This window comes from Neopsephotus bourkii, unplaced genomic scaffold, assembly GCF_033783945.1.
Source record: "Neopsephotus bourkii isolate Nb327-2 ecotype Australia unplaced genomic scaffold, CSIRO-AGI_Nbou_v1 NB_951, whole genome shotgun sequence".
NCBI lineage: Eukaryota > Metazoa > Chordata > Aves > Psittaciformes > Psittacidae > Neopsephotus > Neopsephotus bourkii.
Genome location: NW_026901445.1, coordinates 175,339 through 189,375, shown reverse-complemented (window position 1 = coordinate 189,375; position 14,037 = coordinate 175,339). Strand labels below are relative to the sequence as shown.

Below are 14,037 nucleotides of genomic sequence, written 5' to 3'. Positions count from 1 at the left end.
GTGTAGATACGTGCAGGCACAAATGGAACTGCGTGTGCACCCATGTGTTTATAAGTGGGCTCATGTGATTCTTGGGGACAACACTGGGAAAAGCAGGAAGTGGGTCGCTGTGACCTGGATGCCAAATAGTCTACAGAAATCTCCTCCTTCAAAAAGGCCCTGCAAAGCAGCAGTTTGAACTGTGGAAATTAAAGCTTTCAAACAGCAAGGATTACTGTGTTAAACAGCCATAGGAAACCTCTGTTGTGGGTATGGCAAGTATGGCAAGAGGTCCAGGTGCCCCAAGGAAAGGGGCACAGAAGCTGCTGCTCCATCCCCACTGAAGACAAGGGCACCTTAGCACAAGCTCTTCCATCATCACACTGTTTGTTTGCATCCAAGCCTTCATGTCTGTCATGCCACAGGATAAAACCTGCCTTATATACATTAATATATCTTATAAACATTAATGTGACAATTGCCAATGCAACAGCTGCTCTATTCTTAAAGAAAAACACAAAAGATCATCTTGCCCTTCCTTCTCCATTTCCTTTCCCAAGATTCACAATCCCTTGCACTAATTCACGGAGTCTTTTCCTTCCTCCTCCAAACAATTGCTAAGGATATAATTATCCATCCATTCATTTTGCAGGAAGTATTCCCCCTTCTATAAGCCTTGCTTTTCACCCACCCCTTATACTTCTTCCTAGGCTACATCCCCATTGGCCTACCACATCTTTTTCTGTAGCTACTTATGACTCCGTAAGTCAAGGTTAGCTCTGAGAACTGCTATCTGGGTACCCAGAGCTGCACCTGTAGCAGCAAGTGACAGCAAGGACACACAGGGGACTTTTTTTCCAGGACAGTGACCTACACTCTGTGCCCCTTAGCTGGTAACTTCACCCTTACCTGGGATCCTCTGGAAAAGTTAGAGAAAGTTAGGGCTCTTATCAAGTTAAGTATTCCAGGCCTGTGTTACGTAACACCCATTAAACCATGAATGCAGACAAGGCACTCTGTAAACCAAACCCAAGATACAACAGCTGGATGCAGGCAGCAGGGAACGGACTACCAGGAAGCACCACTATTCTGCATGGCCTCACGCTGGCATCTGCTTTCCTAGGGTCAAGCTTTCTGGAGGCATTGGCACAAAGCAGAGTTGCTTGAGGGGTCTCCAAGGGAGCAATGAAATGGCTTTGCCACCATCTGAGCATGAGAAAGAACGTCAGGCAACTCCTCTGAAGAATGAAATGTCAGGGCAATGGTGACAGCACCCTAGGGCAGCCAGGGGCTGGTCAGCCATTCAGTATGGCAGCAGGGCTGGAACAGGCCAGGAAAGCCTTGGAGTGATACATTTTTTCAATAAATGGAAATGCTCTCCTCTACTAAGATATACATCTCTAATGCAAATTGTGCTGAATACAAAGTAACCTCTATAACCAAAGAAGATGGCTCAACTGCTTCCCAACTCCTTTCAGTTTTCTTTCTCAGTCATAAAGAAATAGAGATACAAAGACTGTCAACTCTTAATAATTTTTTTCTTTCCACAACATTCTCACTTGCAGCAACCAGAGCCCTAGCAGAGAGGCTGCTGTTTACCAACCTGCTGCATACAGCTGCTCAGCCAAGTTTTAGTTTATAGGACACAATTGTTCCAAAAAAATTAGAGTACATCAGGTGTTTTGGCAAAATATAAACACCTTTTGTTTGCCACAATTTACCATCTACATTGTTTTTCCAAAAGAACTTGTTTGTGCAGTGAAAACAGATGGACTCAGTCCTTCAGGATGCACAACAGGGATAGAAGAGAAAAAGGATCCTATTGCTGCCAGGGGCTCAAAGCAGCCTGCATTTCCTGCTTGTCATCAGTCTGTTGTAGTCCATGAACTCCAGTTACATATAAACTTTTATACTTTAAGAGGTGAATATGTGCACATGAATTTGGTCCTCACATGTATTTCCCTGCTGCCCTTGCTGTAGGCTAGCAATCTTCCATCTCTCTCTTGTCATTCTGGGAAGAAAGTTCAAATTCCATGTTTAGTGGCTCTAACCACCACTTTCTAAAGCTTCCCCAGCACAAGCAGATCTGCAATGCACACACACTCCACACAGTCCTTAATACTAAAATGCTCTGAGACTGGCAGCCACCCAAGCAGTTTGGGGTATCTAGGGACAAGAATGACTGGAATGGTTCCTGGTTTGCAGGGACCAATGAGGAGACACCAGATTCTCAAATCAAAGATGAGGAACACTTTAATCATGGAGTGGAAATACAGCTAGGTGATAAAACCTTCATTCTTGAATGTAAGTAGAGGAATGTGGAGGAAGGCCATAGAAACTTCAGGCTAATACATCTCCTTCTCATAGCAAAGGCCAGTGGTTTCCTTGGTTGTCACACAGAGTTCACAGCCCAGACTACCAACTGGCTACCACCACTCCTCTAAGAAGGGGAGAGAAAGCGCTCGCTTTGTAAGAAACATTGTAGTATACCCACTCATTAAGAAATGATTGCTCAAAGTAAGAAATACTGTTACCTGATCTCCTGGCAAATTAAATGTGACTATTCACTCGAATCATTCCAGTTCCATTGTGACCCTGGAAATACTTTTTTGAAGGCTTAAGGGCAAAAAATGCAAGAAAATTTGCTTTCATGGACCACCATATGCTCTGGATATGGACTGTATACCTTCTACTTAGGAATGCTGTCTGTAACTGGACACCATCCATCTTGGCATATTCTTTGACAAATTTACTGGAGTATGTGGAAAGTTGTGATAGAGAGTTTCCCTCTCCCAGTTTTCTGTAGCAATATACTGCACAACGCATACATCTATTGCTATGTGAAGATGCCTCAAAGCTTGAAAAAGTTCAGCATGAAACACCCAGCTCCCTCTCTATGATATGAGATAGTGCACATGTCCAGCTGGACATCTGGAGAAAAAAAACCACAAAACAAAACCAAATACTCTAAGCAAAGAAACCCACCCCACACCCCAAATCCAGACTGTACCAGGCAAGAGAGAATTGTTAAACATTCACCAGAACAGAAATAAAATCTGAATTCTGCAACTGGTGTGAAGCCTTTGGATACCTTTTCCTAGAAAAGGTGCGCTAGCATCTGGGCCAACTGCACAAACCATCAGCTGAGCTTCCACAGCAGAAAGCTGCCACATATCTGGTGATCTAGCTACCTATTCACAGTTTAATATATACCAAGCAGTGCCTCACTGCCTCCTGCAAGAATTTGGGTTAGCCAAGCAAAGCAAAATATCTGGCACACGAGGCAACTGTATAAAATGAAACCCATGCTTGTCCTCTTTGGATCCTGAAATTGGGTCAGACACAACAAAGTCAATCTGATTTGGTCAATGAGAAGAAGTTTAGACAAAATTAAAAAGCTTTTTACATCTCTAGGTACATAATCTGAGAAATAGTTGAGGTCTGACAGGTTAGTTGCATAGTTCAGTAGATTTAAAGGGTCATCACTGCTTTGCCCTTTCTACTGGCTTGAATCTCACCAGATGCAATTGCATACCCTTGCCCCTGGAACAAAGCCATACCCCACACCACACTGATGAAGTACCTTGGTTTTACCCAACTGCCATTCTTTCTTGCTGCTGTCATAGATCTGAAGAAAGCTTCCACATACAGCTCTGCTGTTGTCTGAAAGACTTGGGCCCTTCACAAGCATCTTGTACCTTAGAACCAAACAAAATCTCATGAGATTATGTATGACAGTAACGATTCCCCCCCTCCCTCCCTAATCTTTTAACTTTTATTAGCCCCCTCCCATTAGTCCTTCTTCCTCTGGGACCTCTCTTCTTCATGTTTGCCTTCCAATTTGGAAATTTCCATCCACCAGCCTTTATCTGTTCCTTCCACACTGGCAATTATTGTTGCAATCCCAGTAATAAAGTACAAACCAAACTGCATTTTTTAGTAAATAACAACTGTCTTTCTGAAACATGTGCTTTCATCAGACACAAATTATTCTGTTCAGTATAGGGGTGGCATTTAATGCTGCAAGAGACAAAGGAAGCAATGTTCAGTGGTCTCTTCTAGCCTTAAACTTGAAGAAATCCTTTTGATGCAGCCAATTAAAAGAAATAATCATTTTTTCCAATTTTAATCATCAGCTATACTGTCCATTAGAATTTGCTTCAGCCTATTTTCTTTTTATATATTATGACCAGCTGGGTTTCACAGCACCACACAAGCAAATCTGTGGCAAAGCTACAAAAAATAAATTAAAAAAATAGAACGCCTGGCTGATTTTCCATTCTGATTCTTACCCTAAAGGCAAGTTGCTGAAATGGCTTCCAAATCAGTCCACGATATGGGCAATAAGGCCATGGTTAGAAAAACATCCCACAAATTACTCATACCAGTAGTAGCAGTTATAGAGGGAATAAACATACAGAATCGTATACAGTGGGGCTGTTACAGCATGTGGTACAATGATAGCAATTACCTGCTGAGAAAATCCTGGAAAAGGCGCCGTATTGGGAAACCTGCTCTTCGAACTTTCACTGTCTCCAGCATGCCCGAGTACCGGAGCTGATTTAGCACCACATCTGGACTGAAGAGGTTCGGTGCCTACGTAATGATCCAAATTAAAAAACAAGCAAGAAGGGAGACAGAAAGTGTTGATCTTGGTGTTATTTCTTTGCTGACTTGAACATTAACTGTTCCTCTGAACACAGATAGTCACAGGCTGTATATCCATTTTACTATAGAAAGCCAGCCCTGCATATTTGGGCATGCCAGATGCAAAGGAGGAAGTCTAGGTCAAGGGGAAAGGAACCTCACAACTCTGCATGGTGGAGTAAAAGGGACAAAAGGGAGCTGGGCAGATCCTGGAAAAAACCCAGTGTGCAGCCTGTTGTCATATTTGGATCATGGCAGTAAAGCAATGATACAATGCATTAACACATACAAAATGTAGAGCTCTGACTCAGTTCTATTTACACTCTCTCTCCAGCCAAACTAGAGACAAACTGGAGAATTCTTTTCTGGCATAAACCCTCCAGCAAGCCTTCTTCTGCCATATCTCACACAGTTTCAAAGCGCACAAAGAAAAATCACCGGTTCAGAGCTCCCCACCCAATCCAGTTAGCAGCATATCCTCCCCTCACAGTCCACAATACAAGCCAGAGCTAGTCTCTATGCACTGTAAGTTGCTCATGAAGTGTCCACCTCCACTGCCTCAGAGCCAGGGATCTGCAGAAGATGCTTCCTCCTGCACAAGTCCTGCATTCCAGAACAAATTGTCCACAGGCACCACAAACAGGAGCAACTGCTGCTTCTACCACAGCTATGGACTCTGCACAAGCACAGAAAAAGGTAGGAATGGCTGTAGCGTACCATACGCAGCATCGTCTTTTAATCTTATTACCAGAAGGAGGGTGTATTTTTCCTCAACTATAAAACAACCAGAACAAAAAAAGGAAGCTGAGGGGGAACAGCCCCTATCCTCAGAGTAGACCCTGACAGAGGCACCTGTCAGCCATTTGTGCAAGTGAGTGCTCATGAAGGTCTGTGTGCATGCATATGTTTTGCTGGAAGACAGACTTGCCTTTTCTGTATTTGGTTTGATGCAGCGGATGAAGAATGGGTTGGAAGTACTTAGTGTGGCCATCAGGGAATGGAGAGAATCCTAAAAAGCAGAAAGACAAAACCCAAAGGATCTGTCACAATAGGAGGGAAAGGTGCTACATTTGATGCGATAGGATCTTCATGCATCCCTCCCATTCCTAATGTTCTTTTCCTAACAAAACATCAGTAATGCAGGAGATCGCTTCCTGTCCAAACCACACCCACAGAGTTAGTTTACTCTAATGCTGTTCTAACATGGACATCATTGTTCTTAGAGCTGTATAGCTGATGAGAGTTATTTTTACAAGTCTCTCAAACTTTAAATATAGGAAACTAAAACTGTGAAACTAACAGAAGGTTTGCAGACAATCTAGGGGCTGAGATTCATACCTGCAAGGTCCCCCCCCTAAGGTTTTATTGGAATTGCCACTATGTCAGTAAAAGATGTGGCCTAAAAGGGCTAAAATACTTAGCTAAAACACCAAACCAACACACAAGATCAAAGAACCTCAAGAACTTCATATACTCAGGAAACTATTATTTTCCTCTTCCACCCTGGTCAGTCTTGGCATCTCACATTTCACATCACAGAGAAATCCTTGGGGCAGTGGCACTGTTGTTTTTTAGAACTACAACATTCCTTTACATTTCCAGTGCTGGACACAAAACAAGGATGAATGACTCCTCTTGGCTGCAGGCATTGCTTTACCCATCTGTTCCTCCCCAGAAGCCTGCTGCTCTCTTGGAAAACATCCTACCCTGAACTGGGAACTGACAGTCGGTCTGCGCCTCTGGGTGCCCATCTTCAGTGTCTCTTCACTGCACCGGCTGCAGACTCTTTCGAAAAGGTCATAGATGAAGTCCAGCCTAAGGGAGAAGAAAAGAATTAAAGGAGATGCAAGACACCCACTGCCTGTGAGAAGATGGCTTTCACTCTCAGCTACTGCCATGTCCCAGTGTGAACCACCTCATTTTTATTCTTGTTGTGACACAGAGTGGCTGCAGGATGCAGTTCAGCTGTGCACTTCAGTAAGAAATTAATACTTTCCATGTGGCTGCCCAGATCCTGCAGGCTGCCCTGTATGCCACACTCAGCTGCAAAACCAGAAACTCCATCTCATGCTGTCAAGTAGGATATTACACAAAGGAAGACCTCCCTTCTGCACTGAGGAGGACATCTCCCTTGAGCTATATGCCCCCAGGTGAAACTACCTTGAAGATACTCCAGCTAGACTGTGCTGTCACACCCCTCCTGACCTAGCTTTCATGGCTAGCACACATGACATGTTCATACAACTGTAATCACAGCCCTTCTGTGGCTAGAGGACTTCTAGAGCTACCCTCAGTGCAGGTCAGCTCTGGTGAATCTTGCACCATTTTGCCACTCCTTAGACAGTGGTGCTGGTTGTTATGAAGCTGCACAAAATTCTCCAGCACTGATTGTGCTTGTTTATTGTTATGACTGTTTCTAGCAGAATTTCCCTTTCTGGCTTGTTGAAAAATCTTGAGTCCTTCTATTATGCTGGGCAATGACAACCACAATTTTGGTTTCAAGCCCTATGTAAAATGTTCTCCAGATGCCACTGTCCAAGTAAGGCAGCTATGAGCAGCTGATACTCTCAGCTCCCTCAGGTTGTTTCAAGAATGCTCACAGCACAAAATCTGCAGCAGGCTTCAGAGAAGATGCAGTTTTGAAACAGTCTCATCAGGGTGGAGCTCAGAGGCAATACACTGACTGAGGTAAGAGGCACGTGGTAGAGTTGCTACTCAAAAACTTCTAGGGTCCCCCAAGTTACTAAATGCTTCTCTCCTTCAACTAGGCACCACCTCTGTCTTCCAGACTTGCTGAAGGTCAAAGTCAGCTCATTTCTTTAGGGTCATGTTGCAGCAGTGGCATATAATAGTAAGGGCCATGCCTGGTCCCACAGCAAAGGCTGAGTCTGGCTCAGGATAAGAGCAGAAGCTCTCCGCTAACAAGCAGGCTGGAAAAGAAGCAGCCTCTGTACAGCGGCTGGCATTTGACAACATGGCAGTCTTGACTCATTCAGGGGCAAATTTGCCATTGTTGGGACAGGGAGATAAGAAGAAGAGGAAAGGGAGAAGAGGGAGAAAACCAACACTGCCTGGAGGGGTTTCCAACATGCTTCTATAGCTCTTTTCAAAACTGGGACAAGAGTACTGATTAAATCTGTGCCTCATCTAACTTCTCCAGCTTTCCTTTCTTTTGCCAGGACACTGAAGCACAAATTTAAGAATGATGCCTGATGCTCAGACAAAAAGCAACTGCTTTCCTTGGGCTAGTTATTACATGAATATGGCTTAGTCCAGCCCAAATAAGGACCAAATGAGGCCAGATGTGGCCTTCTCACAAGCATAACAAGGACATACCTGCTGTCTTTCAGCATGTTTAAAATGTCATCTCGAAAGGTGTCTCTATTCTTCTCCAGAAAGCCTCTCACATCGTATAGCACCTGCAATGCAGACAGAGCCACTAGAACACTCCATACAAATCACTAAGCACTTCTACATTAACAATTCAATGTACAAGACCTCCAGCAGAGCTACAAAGAAATGCTGCAGGCATATGCCAAGATCCAAATTTTTGGGGTCAAAGAGCTCCGGAGTTCCTCACTTACTGGCAAGAAAGTGGCTTTTAGCCATCAATTATTAAAAAAAAATATAAATCAAAACACAAAAAAAAACCCAAAACCAAACCCAAACCTCAAACCTCAAAACCAGAAGCCAAGTGAAACAGCTGCAGAGATTTGCCTTTGGTGCGTGAGTGGGGAAATCCTCAGCAAGGTGTGAGGAACTCCATTCATTTCAGGAAATACTATGCCCTCCAGTCCGCTGACCTCCCAACTACTAGTGCTCAGCAGATACGATTCTAGGAGGTTAGCCCTTCATTAGTGTGCAGGTGCCCCCCCTTGACACACCTCTGTCTGCTCCATCTCTCCACAACAAAGAGCAACATTAACCTTGAAGGCTTGGAGACCTCTTCCTTTTTGCAATAGATATTTAGCCTTTTCTCCTCCTCCCCAAAAGTCAAATTATCCTTGTGACTTTTACTTTGGGCTTTATTTGTGAATGTGTAAGAAAAGACAACATAAGTAACAGAAGTAAGGAGGATTTTATCTTCCAAATCAAAAATTAGCTGAGAAACTCAAACAAATGTCCAAGCTAGAGAATATAAGTACTGGAGAATGCCATGGTAATTTAAGCCCATCATACTCCCTGTGACCTGGTACGGGGTACCAATTGTGCAGAAACAGCCCTGGGAGATATTCCTGATTTATGGAATTTAAACTGCAGAACCACACACCCAGTATACACCAAACATCTCACACCATGAACACCTACCTCACCAGCATAGTGTCTTATTCCAAACTGATGGTCTGTTACCCGAGGCTTTACATAGTAGTGGTTGCTCTGAAATGAAAGAAAAAGAAGCCTCCTTACAATGCAAGTGTAAGAATAAATAGGCTCAGTCAGGAATTCTGCCATGACTATGACAACGCTGGGATGGGGAAGGACCTTAGCTCTTGCAGAGCCCGACCACATCTGCTGCTGCTATCTGCAGCTACATTACAAATACAGTATTCCAATAAGATGGAAAAATCCAGCCCTTCAAGGCATTCCTCATGTGAGCAAGGGCTTGCAGAATCAAGGTTGGGCAGGCATGCCATGGATGAAATGTTAATTCTTGCATGTCTGAAACCTGAGGAGACTGGGCTCCACACAAACCATGTGGTGCAGGACACAGGATCAGGGTGCAGGGAAGATGGCAGCTTTGCAAAACTCCTACACATCTCTACTTTGTCAAGGAAAATATAATACCAATCTCCTGTCTTCCTACATATTTCATCTGGTTTTGCACTTCCCCTTTTTTCAATATTCATTTTTCTTCTCTCTTACTAGCTGTTATACTCTCCCATCTCCCCCCTCCTTTCTTTGTTCTATGAAAAACATTAGCTATGTAAGAACCGGCATGCTGCTTGAGACCAGTGGTCCATCCAGCAGAGGATTCTGCCTCCAGCAGTGGTTATGTAGAGCAGAGTAATAAGAAGGCAAATAAATGATGCTTTCAGCCTCATACTCTCTCAAACTCCAATTATATTCATGGAGTCTCCCTAGCTAGAAACTCCAAGTAGATTTTTCTTTGAAGTATTTGCCCATTCCATGCAGACTTCTTGCATCCAGAGTGTCCTTTTGGAGGAAACTCTCAACCAACCACACAGGGAAATACAGCCTGGTTCCAATTTAGTGCCACTTGTCTTCCATGGGCCATGTGTGACTTTTAAACCCATCATATCCTCCCTAAGACATTTTTCTCCACACTGCAGGGATCCTTCAACATAGTTTTTTTGTAACATAGCTATTTTGTAACACTGAAGCAACAGACCTGTTGCTGACCAGATCTGATATAGCCCCTTCTTGAGCGGAGGAGCCCAGTGGTATACACTGTTCAAAGCAGAAATGATCCATCAATTATACAGAGCTATAACAGTGTTTTCTGCTTCTGATCTGTTTCTTTCCTAGGAATTTCTAATACTTGATCTGGGCTTTTTATTACTACATCAGCACCATGCTGATGTTTCCATGGAACTATCCATTCACAGCCTTTGTCTGGGAGATTGCTGCTCCTGAACAGCACCAACCAGCTCAGGCCCATCATTTCAAAAGTGAAACTGGGACTATTTTCCTTCAGGCACACAATTTTACATTAACTGTACTGCTTTTCATCATCATTTTACAACCCAATCAGTTTCATAAGGCAACTTTCAGTTCAGCAGCCTTCCCTTGTAAATCATGGGAAAACTTCCACTTCAGTGCTCATATGAGATGGAGTCTTATAGGCATCGCTCCATTGAGATAACTGTCCATTTACATTCTGTGAATTTACTGACTAGGGAAATATGGATTACAAGCCTATAATTTCCTAGAATACTTTCTAAAAGTTGAAATAATTTCCCACCTTCTCAGGTACAAGTACTAAAAAAATCTAAGTATGACGTTACGTAACACTGTTAGTAATTCAGCTCTCGTCTTGAAGTTCTTTTAGCAATATCAGATGGATGGCTTCTGACCCTGGTAATTTGTTATTGCTACTGAAAACCTTTTAATTGCCTTTTTCCTTTTCATGTTAACCTAATTTCATTTTTCTTCTCTTCCCCCATCCAGTCATCTTTTTCCACTCCAAACATGACTGTTACTCTCTCATGTTGATGGGCACTCTCCTTTTGCTCTTTACCAAACCTTTTTATTTCATCCATGCCTACAACACTTCTGGTTCCTTCTCCCATCTCTGCTATTGCTCCTCTCCCCAACTGTGTCAGAGGTCATATTCTCTGAAATCCCAGCTATATGCTCTTCCTCCTTAAGCCTACTGGAATCCACAGAAAACACAAAGAGGACTTGTTTTCGTATAGTGTCCTTCAGGCTTTCCAGCAACATTGGCTGGATGCCTTCCAGTGCTCTTCTAGCTAGCCCTAGAGACTTTTAGCAGGTACAAAAGACACTGTCACCTTAAAAAAATGCAAACCCTACAGCATTCCACCTTGCACTTCAACTCCTCAGCCTCTTCCATCTCTCATAGGGTTCCATGTTAACTGCTATCCCCTCAAAGCAGACAGAAGTGACACTATGAACAGCTTAATGAAAAGGCTACTTGATGCATAGAAATCACCAAAAATAGCAACCAAAATGTTGTGGGGCATAAAGGAATGCAAAATAATACTGATAGTCTCATGCTGCTGTACAATAAACCATAGGTACCTTCTTACCAAGGGAACTGTATTCTGGTCTGCTAATTTATCTCAGGAAAGAATAGAGAAAAGATGCAGACAAATTCAGAGACAAACAGCAGAAAAAAAGAGGAGCTTTGAAATTTCTCCATTTGGAGACAAACTGAGGAGGCTGGGAAAGTTCAGAAATAAAATTCAAAAGAAGTGATATAATAAAAATATTAATAAGTACTGGATTAAAAGTTAACAAAATACCAGCAATGATAAAAAATAAGAAGGTAAATCAGGCACTCTCATATACCTACATAATACAAGGGAAAGTTGCAGCGAACTAAACTGAAGGCATTGATTTAAGCCTAAAGAAAGGAAATACTTCCATTAAACTATGCATAAGCAGCCAACCAGAAATTATTGCAATTGTATGCAATTTGTAGTCATGAGTATTACTAGCAGAGTTAGATACAAATACGAAAGATAAGAATATCTGCATCCATACAAATTACAAACAAAAAAAAAAAAAGTTCAGATAAAGGATACAAACTTGCTATTTTCAGGCTTGAATGAAGCCTGAATTAAAGGATTAGGAAACATTAGCTGACAATGTTCTTACTACAGTAGTAAATTATTTCATATGTCTCTGCTACAGGGTTTAATTTCCTTTGTTTTCAGTCTATTTTCTATTAAGAAGATCTGTGTTGGCTGTACCAGAGACAGGGTAAGAGATTGCTGCAGTGATCTTGCTGTGGTTTCTGTGTCCCCAGGATAACTTTCTGACCTGCGTGAAAAAGCCCTTCTACTCCTGTGTCCAAAATTCAAGAAAAAGGAGGAAAGAATTTAATTAATTAGGAACAATAAAAGAGCTTTCATTAAAAGTCATGAGGCAAAAGCTGTCCCCAGCCCCAGGAGACAAAGATCTGACGTGCTCTGGAGCAGACTCCTGTGAGTCAGCTGGCAGGAGAAATGCATGCACACTGTGCAGCAGCATCCTGTGCCTGGGGTGCTGCCTCATGGCCCATTGCAGACCAGCAGAATCTGACCTCCATCCCATGCTACAGATTCAAATCTCTACCTGCAGCCTGTGGAACGTACAATCCCTCCCTCTATATGTACAAGCAACCATTTTCAGGTTTCAGGCCTAAGGCGTTTTAAATTTCTTGCACAAAGCACATATTTTATATCAACAAAACGTTCACTTTTGATTTTGAAATGCTGATGGGGCTAACATACCGATCATTTGCCTGCCAGGTTATTTTCTTACTTACCATATGCTGGCTGTGAAGTTTTTCCAGAAGGGTGTTGTCTGTGCCTTTGGGGAATCGACTCTCTTCATTCACCAAAGCCAGTAGACCCAGTTTCTACAGCCAAACAAGAGAGGGGCTTTTACAGTCATCAGAAGGTCTAACAACACAACACCAAGCCAAGAACTGGAGATCTGAACAGCACATTGAGAAATAACCCCTGAGTTATATCCAGCAAAGCTTGGATTGAAAGCAAAATTCTGGCCAGTCAATGCATTCATCACACAGAAGATAAGTGGAGATTATTTATTAAAAATTCACATTAAGGTTTTACTTAAACTCTGCTCCCTGTCTAAAACTATGACATCCTCCCTAAGCTGACTCTCAACAATGAGCAGAGATCTCTTTTCTTGAGCCGGGACTATGGCTAGAATAGCTTATACTCTTGCCAGGTCACGATGGGAAGAGGGTCTAAGTAACTACCTGTTTTTAAAAGTAGGAAACCCTAGGGAAAGTTTTGAGAAAATCAGCAGTCCCCACTGTGATCCCTGGAAACTGTCACAGGTAACCGCTCACCTTCTCAATAAGGTCCAGGCACTCTGCATTATCCATCCAGTCAATGGCTTCCCAGTTTATCCCTTCCCTGACAGTCAAGAACAAAGAGAACAAAGATGTGAAATGCAAGATGCAATGTGCTGAGGTGCAGAGAACAGAAGCAGCTGAGCAAGGCAGCTCTCCTAGGACTCAAGACAATTTGCAGGAATTAGGCTTTGCCATGTATGAAGAAAAACAATAGCACACACAAAATACACTGGCTGCCACAAAGAGATGGAAGTAGGAGACAGCCTTTCTTATCCATCCCAGCATTTTAGACTGATGCTTGTCTTGTAGTCATTCAGCAAATTCCATACCAAGCAGTAAGAAACTGTAGTTGCTCTAAGTTGTTTATTCAGGAGTGATAAGCATCAGACTAAGTGGTTGTGATGATGGACTATTTCTTACACAGCTTCAAGAGTCAACTGCTTAACCACCAATCTGGAAAGCAGGCCTGAAGCACATCCACCAGAAGACTCAATATTCATGAGTCCAAGCAGAAGAAGAGACAGAAGCAACTTTTCAGGGAGAGTTTTGAAGAGGATGAGACATATAAGCTTTGGCCTAACATGCAGGGAACCTGCAGGGTGACTCTGCATCTTTCAGAATGAGAGATCTTGTAGGCAAGCAATGCAATAAGCATATTTTGAAAACTATGCATGTAATTCTGTAAATCTGTGCTGAATGTGTATTCCCCTCTCTTACCACCTTCTTACACTCCCATAATACAGACCATTTCTGGTGTCAGAATTCAGAGAAGCCTGGGAATAACTCTTGCTCAGGAATCCAAGGAAGACTGCAGGCTATGTGTGAAGCTACCTACTGATATTCTGATACAGACACCTTTCAGGTGAAGGCTAACATTTTGAAGATAGCAAAGCTGTTTG

General features: G+C 42.7%; 1 protein-coding gene across 2 annotated transcripts in view; it reads right to left on the bottom strand.

The window, feature by feature from the left end:
- LOC133215025 (unconventional myosin-X-like) overlaps positions 1-14,037 on the bottom strand; it is a 94,846-nt gene that overhangs the window by 38,649 nt on the left and 42,160 nt on the right. For both annotated transcript variants that reach the window (XM_061358642.1, XM_061358641.1), the window contains 8 exons: positions 13,133-13,199; positions 12,581-12,673; positions 8,935-9,003; positions 7,963-8,045; positions 6,333-6,441; positions 5,555-5,635; positions 4,451-4,575; positions 3,563-3,677 (listed from right to left, as the gene is read on the bottom strand). In XM_061358642.1, coding sequence (XP_061214626.1) covers positions 3,563-3,677; positions 4,451-4,575; positions 5,555-5,635; positions 6,333-6,441; positions 7,963-8,045; positions 8,935-9,003; positions 12,581-12,673; positions 13,133-13,199 — 742 coding nt within the window. The remainder of the gene's footprint in view (positions 1-3,562; positions 3,678-4,450; positions 4,576-5,554; positions 5,636-6,332; positions 6,442-7,962; positions 8,046-8,934; positions 9,004-12,580; positions 12,674-13,132; positions 13,200-14,037) is intronic.